This window comes from Microcaecilia unicolor, chromosome 4 (genome assembly GCF_901765095.1).
Source record: "Microcaecilia unicolor chromosome 4, aMicUni1.1, whole genome shotgun sequence".
In the NCBI taxonomy this organism is placed as follows: Eukaryota; Metazoa; Chordata; class Amphibia; order Gymnophiona; family Siphonopidae; genus Microcaecilia; species Microcaecilia unicolor.
The window spans coordinates 166581551-166600598 of NC_044034.1; the positions used below are offsets into that span (position 1 = coordinate 166581551).

Consider the following 19048-nt stretch of genomic DNA (forward strand, 5'->3'; position numbering starts at 1 on the left):
GAATGCGGTGTCCCGCTGGTGGAGTTGCTCTACCACCTGTTCAACTTTTTCACCAAAAATATTATCCCCCCGGCAAGGAGAATTCGCAATCCGCTGCTGAATCCTATTCTCTAGGTCGGACGCACGCAGCCATGAGAGTCTGCGCATCACCACACCTTGAGCAGTGGCCCTGGACGCGACATCAAAAGTATCGTAAACACCCCTGGCCAGGAATTTACGACACGCCTTCAGCTGCCTGACCACCTGCTGAAAAGGCTTGGCTTGCTCAGAAGGGAGCTTATCCACCAAGTCCGCCAACTGCCGCACATTGTTCTGCATATGTATGCTCGTGTAGAGCTGGTAAGACTGGATTTTGGCCATGAGCATAGAGGAATGGCAGGCCTTCCTCCCAAAAGAATCCAAGGTTTTACAGTCTCTGCCCGGGGGCGCCGAAGCATACTCTCTAGAACTAGAAAATAAAAGAAGACTTCCGAAGCGGAAGGAAGTAAAGCGCGAGGGTCTCAGGGCACAGAACGACGGTAAACACAGCCGTCCCAAGCGCGGAAAAAAGAAGACTGACGAACACGAGCGAGTTCGGGCGGGAAGACGGTCGCGCATGCGCGGTGTGCGTGCACGTGCGAGGGCTAGCAAACGTCTTTGCTAGAGAAGATCTCCGATTGAAGGGGCTGCCGCGGACGTCACCCATCAGTGAGAACAAGCAGCCTGCTTGTCCTCGGAGAAATAGGCAGAATACAAAAACTGTAGTAGTAATAATATCCTAGGGCCTCTAGTTCTATCAGAAATATATCTTTAGCTTGATTTTCTAACATGGCATTCTCTATCTCTGGTCTTCTGTTCCCTTTGTTTTCCGTTCCCTCTCTCTTTTCTATTTATTCCTTTGTCTTTCCTTTACCTGTGGATATTTTAATTTCCCTTTCTCAGCACCTACAGAAGAGTTCTTCAGTTTCTCACCTTTGCATTATCCAAGCCACAGCGCTGACGCAGGATCTTTAACCTCTCCAGGTAGACTGAGGGTCCCACCTCTTCTCCACTGTTTGTGGTGGGAGATGAAGTGCCAGTGGTGGTCACCTCCACTGTATAAGGAGAGATGACTGAATAAAAACAATAAGGCCAATAAGCTCAACAATCTTCCTTAAAGAGAATTCTGGTAACAATTTAATCTTTAGCAATCTCAGAACACAAAGCACAAGGATAACAAAGAGTTCTTAGTCTTAGATGGCTTAAAAGTGTCTGTAAATGAGTACTATCATCACAAAAGGATGTTTTTGTTTTCCATTTTGTTCTAGACCAGATTACAGGTATCAATAAAGCAGAACTTTTCTGAAAATAGCAGGACACATTCTGCTTTAGAGTATTTTAATAGCACCTTTGTAATTAATCACCCACAGTCCACTGAAGCTTAAGTCTACTTTGGTCTTCAAGATGCTCAGACAAGGAAGGCATTACCATTCAGTTGGCTTGACCTTTGTATCCCTATACTGTGTGCATTGCAGAAGCTCTTCCAGTGTTAGGTTCTACCTCTGCAAATAAATCACAGTAATCAGAACAAAACAGGTCCCCCACATTCCCCAGTAACAAGGGCTAAAATCAGACACTTCTTGCCCTTTACCCATTGAGGAACCAAGGTCTCGGAAGGTGGCACTCTTGTCTTTGCTGAGAGAGTATAAACAGAAAAAAATATATATATATATACCTGTAGAGGGAGAGATTTTGACACCCTTCCCTTCCCTCTCCATCTCAATTAGTCGCAGACCTCTCTCCACATAGCTCTGGAAGAACTGAGAAGAGTTTTTCAGGAAAGGCTCAATGTCTGCATCAGAGAATTTTTTCTTATATTCGTAAAGCTCTGCCAGACCCTAGGGAAGAAGTCATTGGGATGAGAAAAGCAGCAATAGAAGTAGAAATTCCACACTTTCCCCAGACAAACACATAAAATAGATCACAGAACTAATTTGCTTTTGTTATACTCTTTCTGAAATGGAAGAATTCTGAAGAAAAAAAATATTCTACTGAGACAAACTCATTTTTATTAATAAGAATGTTAATCCACTTATCTAAATAAATACTAAAACTGAATTAGGGAAGGGATGCTGCAGACAACCAGAGATTCAGGATTTCGACAGCCTTATTGAAGGCTAACCAACCCCCCCTCCCCCCCAAAAAAACCCAACCTAAAACACAACTACCTATAGCTTCCTCAGGCCCCCTCACCCCAAAAATCACCGAAGTCAAAAGTTCATGGTTCTTCCTGCCATTGGAGCTCACAAATCTCATCTACTTCCCTTCAATATTTATGGTATAACAACGGTGTAGATGTAGACCTGCTTGGGGGTCTTTTGCTTCCCTTCAATGGGTATTACTTTAACTTTTTCTGTTGAAGATTACAGCTTTAGAAGGTACCAATGAAATACAAACTAGCCCATCAATATTCAAGGGTCAAGCCATCAGATAAAGCAGACAACTTATCCAGTTATCTTTATACCTACTATTCAGCAACTCTTTGGAATGTGCAGTCCTACATTTAATTGAACATCTCCATCTGTAAAGTTAGGAATTGTACTGTTCTCCAAAATGCATAAATATATGGATACGTTTTGACTATGCCCCTGACTCTCAGAGATACTTTTTCACCATATACTGACCTCTACTGCCAAAATATACTCAGGTAGGATATTTTCATCCATGCAACTGCTTTAAATATTGACCCATGTATATTAAGTTTTCTACATTTCTCATAAGAGCTGCCCCACCAGACTTTACTACCCAAAGATTATACCAAAACCTTCACCTCTTTTGTATTTTCTTTGGAGCCAATCTTTTTGAAGATTTCTGCTAATATGTCGCTTACTTTTGCCTTGGACACCTTTTCATCCTAAGGACAAGATACTGTATGTTACAAGTCTTACACATAAATCTGAGTCACATAAAACATTACATTACCAGAAACATACAAAAGGCTTAACCTGCTGAAACCCGACTTTTTGCAAAGAACAACATTTTGCAAAATGAAAGCAGGTTTACATAAACTTTACAGTTAAACTAATCTTTCAAGACAAGTGTGTCTGATCTGGGTTCTCTAAGCAGTGGGAAGCATTTCTGCTCATTATGGTCTCAGATAATCAGATAACAGGTGAGGATTACTGCCTATTATATACTCAGTAGCTTTCATCAATTCTTGGTGCAAAATAAGAAAAACAAACAAACCTCACAGCTGTTAAGTTTTCACTCTTGACAATAGTACAATCCAAGCTGTGTTTTGATATATGAAAAGGCTTATGATTGCAGTAAACCTGAAGGCAAAGATATTACTAATTATCTTTTTAAAATTCACCCATTTTCTTCAATTAAATATTAGAAAAAGGTTGAATCATCCTCAAAGTGTACAGACCTGCAAACTATGGGTGAAACTGCCCTCCAGTCCCTGATGGATATTTTATTTATTTATTAGGACTTATTAACCACCTTTATGAAGAGATTCAACCAAGGCGGTGGATATGGTTAATCACTCTGTTAGCACTAGTACTCACAATGCGTGAAGCTCCCTTTTCAGTGTCCTTCTCAGTCTTGGATCCCGTCTGATCCATAGAGTGTTTCATGACCCTAAGCAGGTGAGTTTCCAGCTCAGACTCATTCTTGTTCTCAATCATACTTAGGTGATCCATAATCTGGAAGTTTACAAAACAGAATTGTAAGGAAATGAGTACCAGGTGGAAGTAGTCCAGAATCTCCTGGCAAATCAGTCATGGAAATTGCTCCTTTCAACGCCAAGTCAAGGGCAACAGCACAGCTAAAATTTCAAAGCTTAAGTCACAAGACTTCCAGCTGTAAAACTAGACTGATGCAAGTATTACACATTAAATAGGCAGAGCACTCCCAGCATGATATCACATACAAACCCACAAACATTAAACACCCCAGGATACACCCTCCCTATTTCAGACAGACTGAAAATTCTTGGAGTAACAATCGACCGAAACCTCCAACTAGAGTCCCAAGCTAAAGTCACCATAAAGAAAATGTTTCTCTCAATGTGGAAACTAAAACATGTAAAACCATTCTTCCCGAGGGAAATATTTCACAACCTGGTACAGTCAATGGTACTAAGCCACGCGGACTATTGTAACGGAATCTATGTGGGATGCAAAGAACAAACCATAAAAAAACTTCAAACCGCCCAAAACACAGCAGCAAGGCTTATATATGGAAAAACGCGTTTTGACAGCGCCAAACCACTCAGAGAAAAACTGCACTGGCTTCCAATTAAGGAACGTATCGCATTCAAAATCTGCATGACAGTTCACAAAATCATCTACGGCGAGGCACCGGGATACAGGACAGACCTCATCGACCTACCACTCAGAAACACCATAAAATCAGCACGATCATACCTAAACCTCCACTACCCAAGCAGCAAAGGACTCAAGTACAAATCCACCTATGCATCCAGCTTTTCCTGCCTGAGCGCACAATTGTGGAATGCACTAACAAAAGCAGTAAAAACCACACTCGACCACATGAATTTCCGGAAAGCACTAAAAACAGAACGGTTCAAAAGGGCATACCCCACCGACCCAACATAAAAAACTTGGACATTTGCGACACAACATAACCAAAGATCATAATGGACATATCCTAACTCTTCCTTTCCCTCACTAAGTTCTCCCCAATTGTATTTACCATACATGTATCTCACTCTACCATAATATCACCTTGATATTACTCGCAACTTGTATTTGTTCACACTGGAATCGGTTAACGCCGATTACGGTACTATGTAAGCCACATTAAGCCTGCAAAGAAGTGGGAAAATGTGGGATACAAATGCAACAAATAAATAAATAAATAAATACATTACATAAGTGTGTGCAGTGCAGAAACATTAGTGGCACCCCTTAACATATTAAGAAATAAAAAGCAAATGTGTAAAATGCGAAATGTAAAATAAGTTGTTAGAGACTAACAGCTATATATTTAACACTACTTAGATAAGTAAAAGCATGACCAATTTGGCTGCAGATGGCATGATAACATTTGTTCAAGGCACCAAATGGGGTTCATGCATTTCAATGTAGAGCAACAATGCAAACAAATGTACTTTTGGTAGGCAAAGGGGAAAGAAAATATTTATAATGTTCCATATACCTGCACATTAAATTGTCAAAACTTTAGGTCACGTGATCGCCATGGACGGGAGCGTGTAGCTCCCGCGACTTTCCCGATGATCCAAGTACAGCCGACTTACTTGACTACAATTTTCTCCAAGAGAAGACGTAGGGAGCAAAGAGATTGGGTTGAAGTTGAATTTCACTCCCTTAGTGTTGTGGAACTATGGCTTCAAAGTTACCGTGGAGGGAGCGAGATAGGTAGAGATTGGCCGAACCTAAAATGGTGGACACACGTGGCGACTCTAGCCCCCAGCAAAATAACATGTGGACCTCTGAACTGGTTGTGGAGGTGAAAGCTGCAGTAGAGGCAGCACTGGATACTAAACTACTATTTGATAGAACTGAGAAAGCACATGAGCGAATTGATAGTGTTTATCTGGAACTTGATGAGAGCTTGCATACGACCTCGGCGCTGGAGGACGAGCTGCGTGGTATGGCTGAAGAGAGGGAACGCTTAAAGAAAACTGTTGCTGACCTGGACAAAAAAGCAGACGATCTTGAAAATCGTTCGAGACGCAATAATCTACGTCTGGTTGGCTTGGCTGAGACAGTTGGTAAACAAGAACTTGTGGGGTTCTTGGCATCGTGGTTACCATCAGCATTGAATCTTGAAATGCAGATGCCCCACTTTCGTATTGAACAAGCCCATAGGTTGAGCCCTGTGGGGATCTCAAGGGATAAACCGAGGGTGGTGATCATGAAGATTTCAAACTACTCTCATAAAATACTGATACTACGAACTATCAGAGGTGCGACGACTTTACAACATCAAAATCACAAGGTATTTTATTTCCAAGATTATTCTGTGCAGGAGCAAAGGAAGGCTTTTGCATCGGTATGTGCCTCCCTGGTTAAATGGCGTATTCATTTTGCCTTGCTTTATCTGGCGAAACTCAAGATTACGCATGGGGGGTCAGACCTGAATGTTTACCAAACCTAGGGAAGCGCTTACCTACCTGGAATCTCTACCGCCATCGTCCGCAGCGTCGGAGAAGCCTGAGTGTTTTGCTTCTACATGATTTGTGGGACATTCTGTTTCTCCGGGTATAGAGCAGCGTTGTTCTGCTGATAAAATACCAAACATTTGGTGCCTTCAGAGTTCAAACTACCGAGTAGGGGAGCGGCTCTTTTTGATCATAGCTACAATTTGTTACTGGATCCCCACCGTCCTCGGATGGAAATAAAGAAGGAAAAGGAAAAAAAAAAAACAATTTTTTTTTTTTTTTGAAAAGAACTTGAATCCAGACTTAGAACTTATGATCTTCATATTAGCAGCTATATTTGGACGTGTCAGAGCTACATATGAAGTGATATTTTTCAACGTTAGCAGAAAGTGTTTTGGGGGGGGGGGGGGGGGGATTGTGGATTAATTGTGTCTTGTGGAGGCTTCTAATGGGATTTGGATAAGTTCATTGTTAGGATAACAGTTGGATGGGGTGCTACATATATGGCTGAATGCACAACCTTATATTAGCTTTTTGTTTTCTTGAGAAATAACTTGAATTAGACTATGTATTTGTGATAATTTCTAACAGATATGTTACGATATGTCTTATTTACATTTGCATTGATATTTCTCATAAGCAGACAAGAGTGTATTGGGAGGGGATCTGAGTGGGGTGAGGATAAGGAGGAAGTATTTACTATTGTGTTACTCTTGTGGAGAGAACTATTGGTACTTTGGACAATTCTATTTCTCTGGTCAGGTTGGGTGGGGGGGATATAAGTGGTTGGAAGCTTCACTAAGTCAAAGGGTTTTTTTTTTTTTTTAATTATGGCTTTATTCTTTTTGAAGGGCACCTTAGAGCTATTTGGTTATAAAGATCTGAGGCATATGATAAAACCTATATAGGTGCTGGGGTCGTTGCAAACTAAGGATAACTATGAGGTTTCTGTTTCTGTACTGATTTACTCTATGTATTCCTGTTGCCTATGGTGACGACTGACAAACTGGCCGAACTGGGAGAATAGTTAACAGGATCGTGGGAAGGGTGTTTATTACGTGACAATAACTGTTGGGTGGGTTGGAAATGGGTAATGGGGGGGGGGGGGGGGGACAGACAGGGGAGGTTTTGGAGGGAGAGAGGGATAGAGGATGACAAGGTAGAAGGAATATTGAGGTTGGGGGGATCATGTGGTTAGAGAGAAAACTGGGGACTGGTTGATACTGGTTGAGGGGAGGAGGCATGGATGGGTGTGTGTTGGAGGCTGAGACAACATACCCGAGACTTAAGGTACACTGATTTATGTTGTGGGACATACTCGAAGGATGTAACTTGAAAGATTGGAAGGTTTACTCCTGGAATGTGGGGAGGGTATTACGTCCCGTATAAAGAGGAAAAAAATTCTCCATAGTTTACACCGTAAAGGGGCCACAATAGCAATGCTGCAGAAAACACATCTCTCTTCACAAGAGCATCGCAAATTACATGCTTGGTGGGTTGGAAGCCCCCGCGAAAGGGAATAAAGCTGGGGTTATATTATTCAATAATCACTTGCAGGTTGAGAAAAAAAAAAAAAATCACTGGAGGTTGATTCTAAGGGCTGATATATTATTGCACAGTGGTCCTGGATGGATCGCCGTTTGTACTATGTAGCATCTATGCTCCTAATGTCTATGATAAATTTATTTTTTAGTAAAATCATTCGTAAACTCCGGCCTTATGTGGGAACCTCGATGATTATTGGAGGTGATTTTAATACAGTGACGGATCCTGTTATGGATAAATCTTATCCTCCACGAGGAGGTAAATATGACAGCACTAAAGGGATACTACTACTTTGTGCTGCATTAGGGTTTGGAGATGTCTGGCGAGTTTTACATCCGGGTGAGAAAGACTTTACACACCTGTCCAGAGCACATCAGACTCAGCCTCATACAGATTATATTTTAATAGGGGAAGACCTTTTCTCAAAAACACGATTGGCTTCAATTGAACCCTCTGCCATTTCAGAACATGCTCCTGTATGTGTGGAGGTGGGAAGAGGCACTACTGATCTTCCTTTAGACGATAGGTGTTTCCCCTGGATTTGTCAAAACACACAGACAGTGGATCCCAAAAGAGTCCTCTCACAAGTGGTGTTTTCTTAAACAAGGTCTTTATTTCAAATCGATAAAAGCAATAAAAGCTTTTATTGATTTGAAATAAAGACCTTGTTTAAGAAAACACCACTTGTGAGAGGACTCTGTGTTTTGGCTTTCGTTTCTCCTGTACAGAGATCACCTTCTATGGGTGTTGGCTTCCCCTGGATTTGTATCATGATGCAGAATTTTTGGCTTATTTCAAAACTAAATGGCAGGATTATAGGAAACTTAACGATCAGCATAGTGATGATATAGTTTTATACTGGGAAGCAGCTAAAGCAGTCCTAAGATGTGATATTATAGCCTTTAGTATAATGAAGAAAAGACAAAGAGATGCGGCTATTCTACATTTGGAGAAGCAGGTGGGCTACCATCGTCGGCAATATGGGAAAGTGCCATCTGTTGACAATTGAGACCGATTTTTGACAGCCCAGAGTTCCCTTAATGAATTAATTCATCAAAGAGCCAAAAAATTGGCCATATATTATCAGTATCAACGCCATAAGAATGGAAATAGAGCAGGCAGGCTGCTGGCATGCTTAGTATGACAAAACAGGGGCTCCTGGAGAGTTTTAGCTATGCACATTGACTCGAGGAGTATGGTCAATATGGATGAGGAAATTGTTCAGGTTTTTCGGAATTATTATCAGACATTGTATACTTCTGACCCGACGCAAGAGATGGACCTGGATGTATACTTACACAGTTTAGACCTACCTAGAATTTCCGATAATCAGATTACAGTCCTTAATAAACCCATTGGAATAGACGAAGTTGCGTGGGTAGTAGGAAAGAGTGTGCTTTACAAGGCCCCGGGACCCTATGGCTACAGAGCTGAATTATATAAATTATTATTGTCTGAAATTCAATCCATTCTAGCTTGCTTAACAGAGTAATAGAGGGACAGCGATTGCCCGATTCTTTGCACCTAGCAGAGATTGTAATGTTTCTGAAACCGAGGAAAGATCCCGGTTTTCCAGAATCTTATAGGCTAATTTCCTTGATTGGGTGTGAGGCAAAATTGCTGGTTGGGATTCTGGCAAATCACTTGGCACGCGTTCTACCGACGACAGCAGAGCCTCAGGCAGGCTTTATTCATGGGAGACAGGCGGTTAAGAATATATGTACTATTTTGGCCACAATGGAGAAGGTCCAAGAGGCCCACATTCCATTGATTTTAATTAGCTTTGATCTGGAAAAAGTTTTTGATAGGGTCATCTGGAATTTTTTGTTTGCAGTGCTACAGAGGTATGGTATACAGGGTTTTTTCGCACAGGCTATTCGGACATTGTATGCTGAACCAATGGCTACAGTTATGGTTAATGGCCTGATTTCTGAACCTTTTCTTATCCTTAGTGGTACCAGACAGGGCTGTCCACTGTCTCCGTTATTATTTGCTCTTACTTACCGACATTCGGAGGATTACATTGGGAGATCATGAATTTAAGATTTCGGCTTTTGCAGATGATTTGTTAGTACACTTGTCTATGCCAGATTGGTCCTTGTTAGCCCTCTTGGAAAGTTTCAACGAGTATGGCTCCTTTTTGGGTTTTTGGCTTAATATGCATAAGTCGGAAGGTTTGCCGACATGTCAAGTGCGCACTAGTTGGGAGGGAGAATTTCCCTTAAAATGGACGTCAGGATTTTTTTGCTACTTGGGCATCCTGTTGCTTAGCCACACCTGAAATCTTTATACCATAAATGTTGACCATTTGATAAAAATAACAAAACAGCAGCTTACCGTTTGGCACACGTAGCCACTCTCGCTTAGTGACAATCAGTCTGTATCGTATGACCCTATTTCCTTGTTGATTATATGTACTTAAGACAATTACCTATTCGTTTTTTGCAAAGTGATCTGCAACACCATCATAGATTTCTTACATTTTTTTGCTTGGGGGGGGGGGGGGGGGGGGGGGGGGGAGGAAACCCAAAATTCCCTTGAGTATTTATATGGTAACTGGATGACTGGAGCATTAGGATTGGCTAATATAAAACTATATAATTTGGCATGTTTAATACGACATTTGGCAGACTGGGTTCTTGGTACGGAGCACTATACGTGTTGGTCTTTGGAAAAGGAATTGTTTTTGCCGTTTCACCCTATCTTTTACATGCTGCTCAGCAAAGCATGTCCTTCTACATGCTATGCGATATGCATGGAATTTTCTGAGGTCTATGCAAAAAAAATCTGCGGTGTATGGACCTCCTGCCACTTATGGGTAACCTAGACTTTGATCCAAGCCAACCTAGAGGGATATTTCATAAATGGGCCTCCCAATAAATATTTTATGTAGCTGATTTGTTGCAGGATGGCTCATTGAAATCTCTTGATCATGTGCTATGACATTTACACTCACATCCAATAAATTCCTTTGCCTATCTGCAGGTCTACCATTATGATAAACCATTATTGTTGGAATGTTCCAGAGGAATGTTTCTGTTAGAAAAGTTTTTTAGACCAATGAGTCAGGCCTATATTTCTGTAGCCTTTCTCCATAAAGCTTTAGTCTCACGTACACTGGGAAAAGATTTTAATGAATTGGCTCGCCGGTGGTGGGTGGATATAGGGTGTTCTATGAGTGTTGGAGATATATTACGTTTAAAACAGTTGATTCCAAAATATATTTATAATGCACATTATAGAGAATGTCAATTTCGGATTGTTACCAGATTTTATTTTTCTCCTCAGCAAGTGTATTATGCTGGCTGTCTAGATACCAAACTTTGTGCTAAATGTGGAAGTCCTGATGCTACTCTGGCTCATGCATTGTGGTACTACCCAAATATACAACCATTTTGGTCTCATTTGATTAGATATTGGGAGCAACTGATGCATAAATGAATAATCATGTCGCCTACTAGCCTCCTGTTTGGTTGGGTGGGACACGATGGCTCACTTCTGCTGAAAGAACGTATATTCATCTATAAAGCAGGGATTGTGGGGAACAAATGTATTTTGCAGTGTTGGACTCAAGAACACGGCTCCTAATTATTAGTCCTGGCGGAGTGCATTTCATAATTTGGCACTCATGGAAGCAAGGGACGCGCGGCTGACTACAAGACGAAGAAACAAATTCTGGTCTATTTGGGAACCTTATATAATGTCGCTCTCCCGGAGAGTTCGCAGTCTTTTATGGTTCAACATTTTTATTGACGACATTTCAAAGATTAGAGTCCACAGTCTGATGATACATAAAGAAAAGACTCCTATATTAGAATGCTCTCAGCAATAGCAGATTACTACAGTCCATCACCAGTCTTAATATTTTACCCCCGTCCCATCCCTTTTGTGTTCCAACTTTCCTACTAGTGCCAGGTCCAAAACTACCTATATATCTGTGGTTACACTAATCGTCATAGAAAACAAGTTCTCTTCCTAACCCTTGTGTAACACAACATGTAAACAACCACCTTGAATGCCACCTTCCCCACCTACTATTCCTCCCCCGGTCCCCATCCCCTCTTCCCTTCCCCCCTTAGAGTCCACTTCCCCATGGCCTCCCTGAACTTGGTTTCTGATAGTCCAGGTAGGCCCTTACCCCACCTTAGTGCCAACTCTCGCCGGGGAGAAAAAACATCACAGAACCACTGCGTTCAAGTCTACAGCAGGTTTAGAAGCAAGCTACGCCCTCGTGGGCTTGAGTTCGCAGTCTTTTAAGGAACCAGTCCTAGGCTTCTAAAGAGATACGAGTAGTTATTTTGGGTATAAGGGGGTGGGGGGATGGTATAGACAGAGGACGATGTGGATTAAGTCAAGGGGTTTGGGGTTTATAGAATTATTCTTATGGAAGGATATTGGTGCTTCCTATCTTAGGGGATAGGGAGGAAAGGGGAATTAATGTTTAGGTCTTGTTCATGTATTAGAGGTGAATTGGGAGGCCTTTAGCCCTGTATTCTTGAGCAGCGGGGTGAAGTTAATGGCTAAAAATGTGGATGACTGCTTCCTAAATTCTATTATGGTTGTATGATGTTAAGCTGTTGATTTGACTTTGTGACATTTGTATACTGACTATTTTGTCATCAGTAAAGATGATTTGCACTAAATTGTCAAAACGTTTTAGAGTTCAAAAATGTTATATTGATGACAGAAAAAGAAATTATAGGATATAGATTTCAGTCACCAAACATTTTTGAAAGCATAACCCCTTCATCCCTACCCTAAATTTCTCGCTACCCTATATTTTTTAAACATTATTCATTGCAAAAGGTCAACACCAACAATTATTATACTATAGAATAACCCTACTATGCAAGATCCAAGATCAATCCCCTATTCAGATACCTTACTCCTCCATCCCTTCCATACCATCCTTCAAACAGGTTAATAGCTAACATACCACCTTTGAGAAATAAGTTAGTGGAATTACACTGGAATAAGTCTAATTGAGGGGAAGCAGCCTGGACTCTTATAGCACTCCCCCCAACAAAAACCAAAGGGTGTCAAACGGCAGATTAAAATCTACCCCCTCCAAAAAAAAAAAAAACCAAACAAAAAAAAAAAAACTAACCAAAATAAAACAAGGAAAGGAAAGCCTAGGAAACCTCTCAAGACTCGGGGCCGATCCTAAAAATGTACTACAAAATATTTAAAATAAAACTTCATGCCCTAGGGGGCCAGTGAGAAAATATAAGGCTCCCATATGGACCAAAAATCTTTCTTGCGTTTAAGGGACATGCCTATCCCTCTGCACTCCCATATGTTGATGTAGTAAATTCCGCTACCCCCAAAAGGACAGGGGAGCGGAGGTGGTCCATAACTTAAGAACTCTTTCCTGCCAAAAGTGCCACCTTAAGAAGAAATCTCCGCTGGCTACCCCTCTGGACAGAGAACCCTTATTTATCCAATAAGAATCCAGATGCTGCAAGGGGAACTGCGGAGTTCAGTATTTTCCCAATATAGCCAACAATCTGATACCAAACGTTAAGAGCCACAGAACAGTCCCAAAAGGCATGAAAAAAGGAATTGGGTTGGGAAGTACATTTCAAGCAAAGAGGAGAGTCAATGCTGCCCATGTGAAACAACTGAGTCTGAGAAATATATGCACGATACAATATTTTAAACTAACTCTCCCGTAGGTAACCTGCTGTTGTGACATACTGGATAAGGGCTACTAAAGCTACCAGATCTAATGTCTCCGGTGACCTATGCAAATCTGCTGCCCATCTACCTTTCACCTGTTCATTAGGACTAGTGGCAAGAAGCTATAATAAAGCCTTATGTAGAGAAGATACCAAAAGACGGTCTCGATCTTCGAGAGCGAAAAAAAGAGTGTACTCTATCCAAATGCATTGTAGTCAGATCTAATTGATAAGCAAACCTATCTGCTAGGTGTGTGATATCTCGTCTCCTAGATCTCTCAAGGGAATCAAGGATCCATCTGGGTTGAGTATATGCTCTAATTGCAATATCCCCATGGTTGCCCATTTCCTACAGGTATTATTCTCTTGGCCCAGCAAAAAATGCATAGTACCCTGAATCGGTAAGAGAGGGGAGGTGAATGGAGAGACGCCAGTCTCCCAGATGTCTAGCGAGACAGACCAGATTGTATTTATATAAGTCTGGGAGACCCATTCCTCCCAACCGACAAGGGCCCAGTACTAATGGGATCCTGGGTCTCTTCCTCCACCAACAAAATCTAGATATACATTGGTTTAGAGTGCGAAGTTCTTTCCGACGTAGCTTAAGGGGCAATAATTACATCATGTGTAACCATTTTGGAAATTCTACCATTTTAAACAAATTCGACCATGAACTCCTATAGACAATGTTTGCCAGCCCTTTAATATACCTATAGTAGAGTCTAATAGACGAGAAATATTGAGATCATATAGTTCTACAGGCCTAGATAACGAAAAGAATGAAATGCCCAGTTCAGAGGAAATTAGCCCTCCCAATTTCTGCGTATGTTTTCTGAAGAAGTGCTAAACTTTTTGGAGGTTGAGACGGAAGCCGGAGTAGACCCCATACTCCTGAATAACTCGAGCAAAGCCTCTAGTGAGCGCTCCGGCTCAGTTAAATGAACTAGATCATAATCTGCAAAGGCCAAAATTTTAACGGTGAGAAATTGAAACTGCACTCCTTGTATCTATGGATGAGTTATAATTTCCCGAATAAGAGGATCTAACGTCAGAACAAAGAGACGAGGAGAAAGGAAGCATCCTTAGTGTGTGTCCCTATAGATTGGAAACAGGTCACAAGACAGCCCATTGACCCACATAGCTGCTAACGGATTTGAATAGAGGGTCCGCACAGCATCGAGAAAGAACCGTGTGATCCCATACGTCTGGAGTGCTTTGAACAGAAAAGTCCAGTAATCCCGGTCAAAGGTTTTCTCTGTGTCAAAACTAACAAGAATAGAAGGTAAATTATTACTGGTAATTAGTTCTAAAGATGCTAATATCTTGCAGAGATTTTTAGTGGCTGCCCTGCCTCTAACAAAACCTACTTGAGAGTCCCCTACCAAATTTGGATCTTAGCCAAGTGATTCGCCAGCATCTTGGCGAGCTTGACTTCAAAATTTAGCAGGGATATATGGGCTGATGCTGGAGTGCAAGGGTCCTTATCCGGCTTTAAAAGTATAATGATTTGTGCCATGCGAAGGGACTCCAGCGTGGAACCGTTTTGTATTATTTGTGTAAACAACCGCAATGAAGAGGGCCTAATATAATTCTATAAGATCTTATAGAACTCAGCTCGAAAGCCATCCAGTCCCAGTGCCTTATTATGGGGACTACCACGCAGAGCTAAAGCTAACTCGTCCCCCTGAAAGACTGCGTTTAAAATTTCTTTCTGAGATGGGGTTATCCTGGGTAGTTCAACGTTCTGAGTGAGTATCCAATGTATTATCATATAACGTTTTATAATAGCTTTTAAAGATAGCATTAATATCTCTAGCAGAAGAGGTCTTGCAACCTCTATCTTCCATCTGCAATATTCTGGTAGGTCCCTTCCGTGTTCTGATCAAGTGAGAAAACATTTTACCACTTTTACTGCTATATAGGTATAACTGATATTTATAATATGTTAGCAATTTCACTGCCCTCTGGTGTAACAGCACATTGAGAGCAGCCTGGGATGCCATCAGGGCTTCCTTCAGTTCCAGTGTTTTCTTAAAACCCACCACTGTTATCTCTTGAATAACCTGTTTTTCTAATCGTAAAATTTCTTTTGACTCTTATAATTTCCCGGTGAGCCACATGTGCTATGGTCTCTCGGAGGAGTACTACTTTGGCTGCATCCCAATAAAGAATAGGTTGTGTCACATGGGCCGCATTGTGTTCTGTATAATCTTTCCATTTATCAACCAAGAGTGAAATGCAGAGTTCCAATAGAGGTCCAGTGGAAAACACCACCTTCCCCCTTCTCTCGTTCTCAGGAGTCAGAGTAAACGTCATCCAAATTATAGCGTGGTCTGAGATGCCATAAGGGCCTATCTCTGAGGCTTCTAAATGTTTGAAAAAAGAGTGGGATACCAACAGATAATCGATTGTGTTGCATGAGTTCATGAGAGATGCATATAAAGCGAATGCTACATACCTGTAGAAGGTATTCTCCGAGGACAGCAGGCTGATTGTTCTCACTGATGGGTGACGTCCACGGCAGCCCCTCCAATCGGAATCTTCACTAGCAAAAGCCTTTGCTAGCCCTCGCGCACCGCGCATGCGCGGCCGTCTTCCCGCCCGAAACCGGCTCGTGCCGGCCAGTCTCATATGTAGCAAGACAAAGAGAAGGGAAGACACAACTCCAAAAGGGAAGGCGGGCGGGTTTGTGAGAACAATCAGCCTGCTGTTCTCGTAGAATACCTTCTACAGGTATGTAGCATTCGCTTTCTCCGAGGACAAGCAGGCTGCTTGTTCTCACTGATGAGGTATCCCTAGCCCCCAGGCTCACTCAAAACAACAACCATGGTCAATTGGGCCTCGCAACGGCGAGGACATAACTGAGATTGACCTAACAATTTATCCAACTAACTGAGAGTGCAGCCTGGAACAGAATAAACATGGGCCTAGGGGGGCGGAGTTGGATTCTAAACCCCGAACAGATTCTGAAGCACTGACTGCCCGAACCGACTGTCGCGTCGGGTATCTTGCTGCAGGCAGTAATGAGATGTGAATGTGTGGACAGATGACCACGTCGCAGCTTTGCAAATCTCTTCAATAGTGGCTGACTTCAAGTGAGCTACCGACGCTGCCATGGCTCTAACATTATGAGCCGTGACATGACCCTCAAGAGCCAGCCCAGCCTGGGCGTAAGTGAAGGAAATGCAATCTGCTAGCCAATTGGATATGGTGCGTTTCCCCACAGCCACTCCCCTCCTGTTGGGATCAAAAGAAACAAACAATTGGGCGGACTGTTTGTTGGGCTGTGTCCGCTCCAGATAGAAGGCCAATGCTCTCTTGCAGTCCAATGTGTGCAGCTGACGTTCAGCAGGGCAGGAATGAGGACAGGGAAAGAATGTTGGCAAGACAATTGACTGGTTCAGATGGAACTCCGACACAACCTTCGGCAAGAACTTAGGGTGAGTGCGGAGGACTACTCTGTTATGATGAAATTTGGTGTAAGGGGCCTGGGCTACCAGGGCCTGAAGCTCACTGACTCTACGAGCCGAAGTAACTGCCACCAAGAAAATGACCTTCCAGGTCAAGTACTTCAGATGGCAGGAGTTCAGTGGCTCAACAGGAGGTTTCATCAGCTGGGTGAGAACGACATTGAGATCCCATGACACTGTAGGAGGCTTGACAGGGGGCTTTGACAAAAGCAAACCTCTCATGAAGCGAACAACTAAAGGCTGTCCCGAGATCGGCTTACCTTCCACACGGTAATGGTATGCACTGATTGCACTAAGGTGAACCCTTACAGAGTTGGTCTTGAGACCAGACTCAGACAGGTGCAGAAGGTATTCAAGCAGGGTCTGTGTAGGACAAGAGCGAGGATCTAGGGCCTTGCTGTCACACCAGACGGCAAACCTCCTCCATAGAAAGAAGTAACTCCTCTTAGTGGAATCTTTCCTGGAAGCAAGCAAGATGCGGGAGACACCCTCTGACAGACCCAAAGAGGCAAAGTCTACGCTCTCAACATCCAGGCCGTGAGAGCCAGAGACCGGAGGTTGGGATGCAGAAGCGCCCCTTCATCCTGTATGATGAGGGTCGGAAAACACTCCAATCTCCACGGTTCTTCGGAGGACAACTCCAGAAGAAGAGGGAACCAGATCCGACGCGGCCAAAAAGGAGCAATCAGAATCATGGTGCCTCGGTCTTGCTTGAGTTTCAACAAAGTCTTCCCCACCAGAGGTATGGGAGGATAAGCATACAGCAGACCCTCCCCCCAGTCCAGGAGGAAGGCATCCGATGCCAGTCTGGTGTGGGCCTGAAGCCTGGAACAGAACTGAGGGACTTTGTGGTTGGCTCGAGATGCGAAGAGATCTACCAAGGGGGTGCCCCACACCTGGAAGATCTGCCGCAGTACACGGGAATTGAGCGACCACTCGTGAGGTTGCATAATCCTGCTCAGTCTGTCGGCCAGACTGTTGTTTACGCCTGCCAGATATGTGGCTTGGAGCACCATGCCGTGACGGCGAGCCCACAGCCACATGCTGACGGCTTCCTGACACAGGGGGCGAGATCCGGTGCCCCCCTGCTTGTTGATGTAATACATGGCAACCTGGCTGTCTGTCTGAATTTGGATAATTTGGTGGGACAGCCGATCTCTGAAAGCCTTCAGAGAGTTCCAGACCGCTCGTAACTCCAGGAGATTGATCTGCAGATCGCGTTCCTGGAAGGACCAGCTTCCTTGGGTGTGAAGCCCATCGACATGAGCTCCCCACCCCAGGAGAGACGCATCCGTGGTCAGCACTTTTTGTGGCCGAGGAATTTGGAAAGGACGTCCCAGAGTCAAATTGGACCAAATCGTCCACCAATACAGGGATTTGAGAAAACTCGTGGACAGGTGGATCACGTCTTCTAGATCCCCAGCAGCCTGAAACCACTGGGAAGCTAGGGTCCATTGAGCAGATCTCATGTGAAGGCGGGCCATGGGAGTCACATGCACTGTGGAGGCCATGTGGCCCAGCAATCTCAACATCTGCCGAGCTGTGATCTGCTGGGACGCTCGCACCCGCGAGAAGAGGGACAACAAGTTGTTGGCTCTCGCCTCTGGGAGATAGGCACGAGCCGTCCGAGAATCCAGCAGAGCTCCTATAAATTCAAGTCTCTGCACTGGGAGAAGGTGGGACTTTTGGATAATTTATCACAAACCCCAGTAGCTCCAGGAGGCGAATAGTCATCTGCATGGACTGTAGAGCTCCTGCCTCGGATGTGTTCTTCACCAGCCAATCGTCGAGATATGGGAACACGTGCACCCCCAGCCTGCGAAGTGCCGCTGCTACTACAGCCAAGCACTTCGTGAACACTCTGGGTGCAGCGGCGAGCCCAAAGGGTAGCACACAGTACTGGAAGTGACGTGTGCCCAGCTGAAAACGCAGATACTGTCTGTGAGCTGGCAGTATCGGGATGTGCGTGTAGGCGTCCTTCAAGTCCTGAGAGCATTGCCAATCGTTTTCCTGAATCATGGGGAGAAGGGTGCCCAGGGAAAGCATCCTGAACTTTTCTTTGACCAGATATTTGTTCAGGGCCCTTAGGTCTAGGATGGGACGCATCCCCCCTGTTTTCTTTTCCACAAGGAAGTACCTGGAATAGAATCCCAGCCCTTCCTGCCCGGATGGCACGGGCTCGACCGCATTGGCCCTGAGAAGGGCGGAGAGTTCCTCTGCAAGTACCTACTTGTGTTGGAAGCTGT

At 43.5% G+C, this 19048-nt stretch overlaps 1 protein-coding gene across 3 annotated transcripts in view; it reads right to left on the bottom strand.

The window, feature by feature from the left end:
- CKAP5 (cytoskeleton associated protein 5) overlaps positions 1–19048 on the bottom strand; it is a 421631-nt gene that overhangs the window by 28724 nt on the left and 373859 nt on the right. For 2 of the 3 annotated variants that reach the window (XM_030200876.1, XM_030200875.1), the window contains exons 40-43: positions 3528–3665; positions 2789–2872; positions 1694–1856; positions 952–1091 (exon numbers count right to left, since the gene is read on the bottom strand). In XM_030200876.1, the coding sequence (XP_030056736.1) occupies positions 952–1091; positions 1694–1856; positions 2789–2872; positions 3528–3665 (525 nt within the window). The remainder of the gene's footprint in view (positions 1–951; positions 1092–1693; positions 1857–2788; positions 2873–3527; positions 3666–19048) is intronic. The other variant, XM_030200874.1, reaches the window with a different exon arrangement.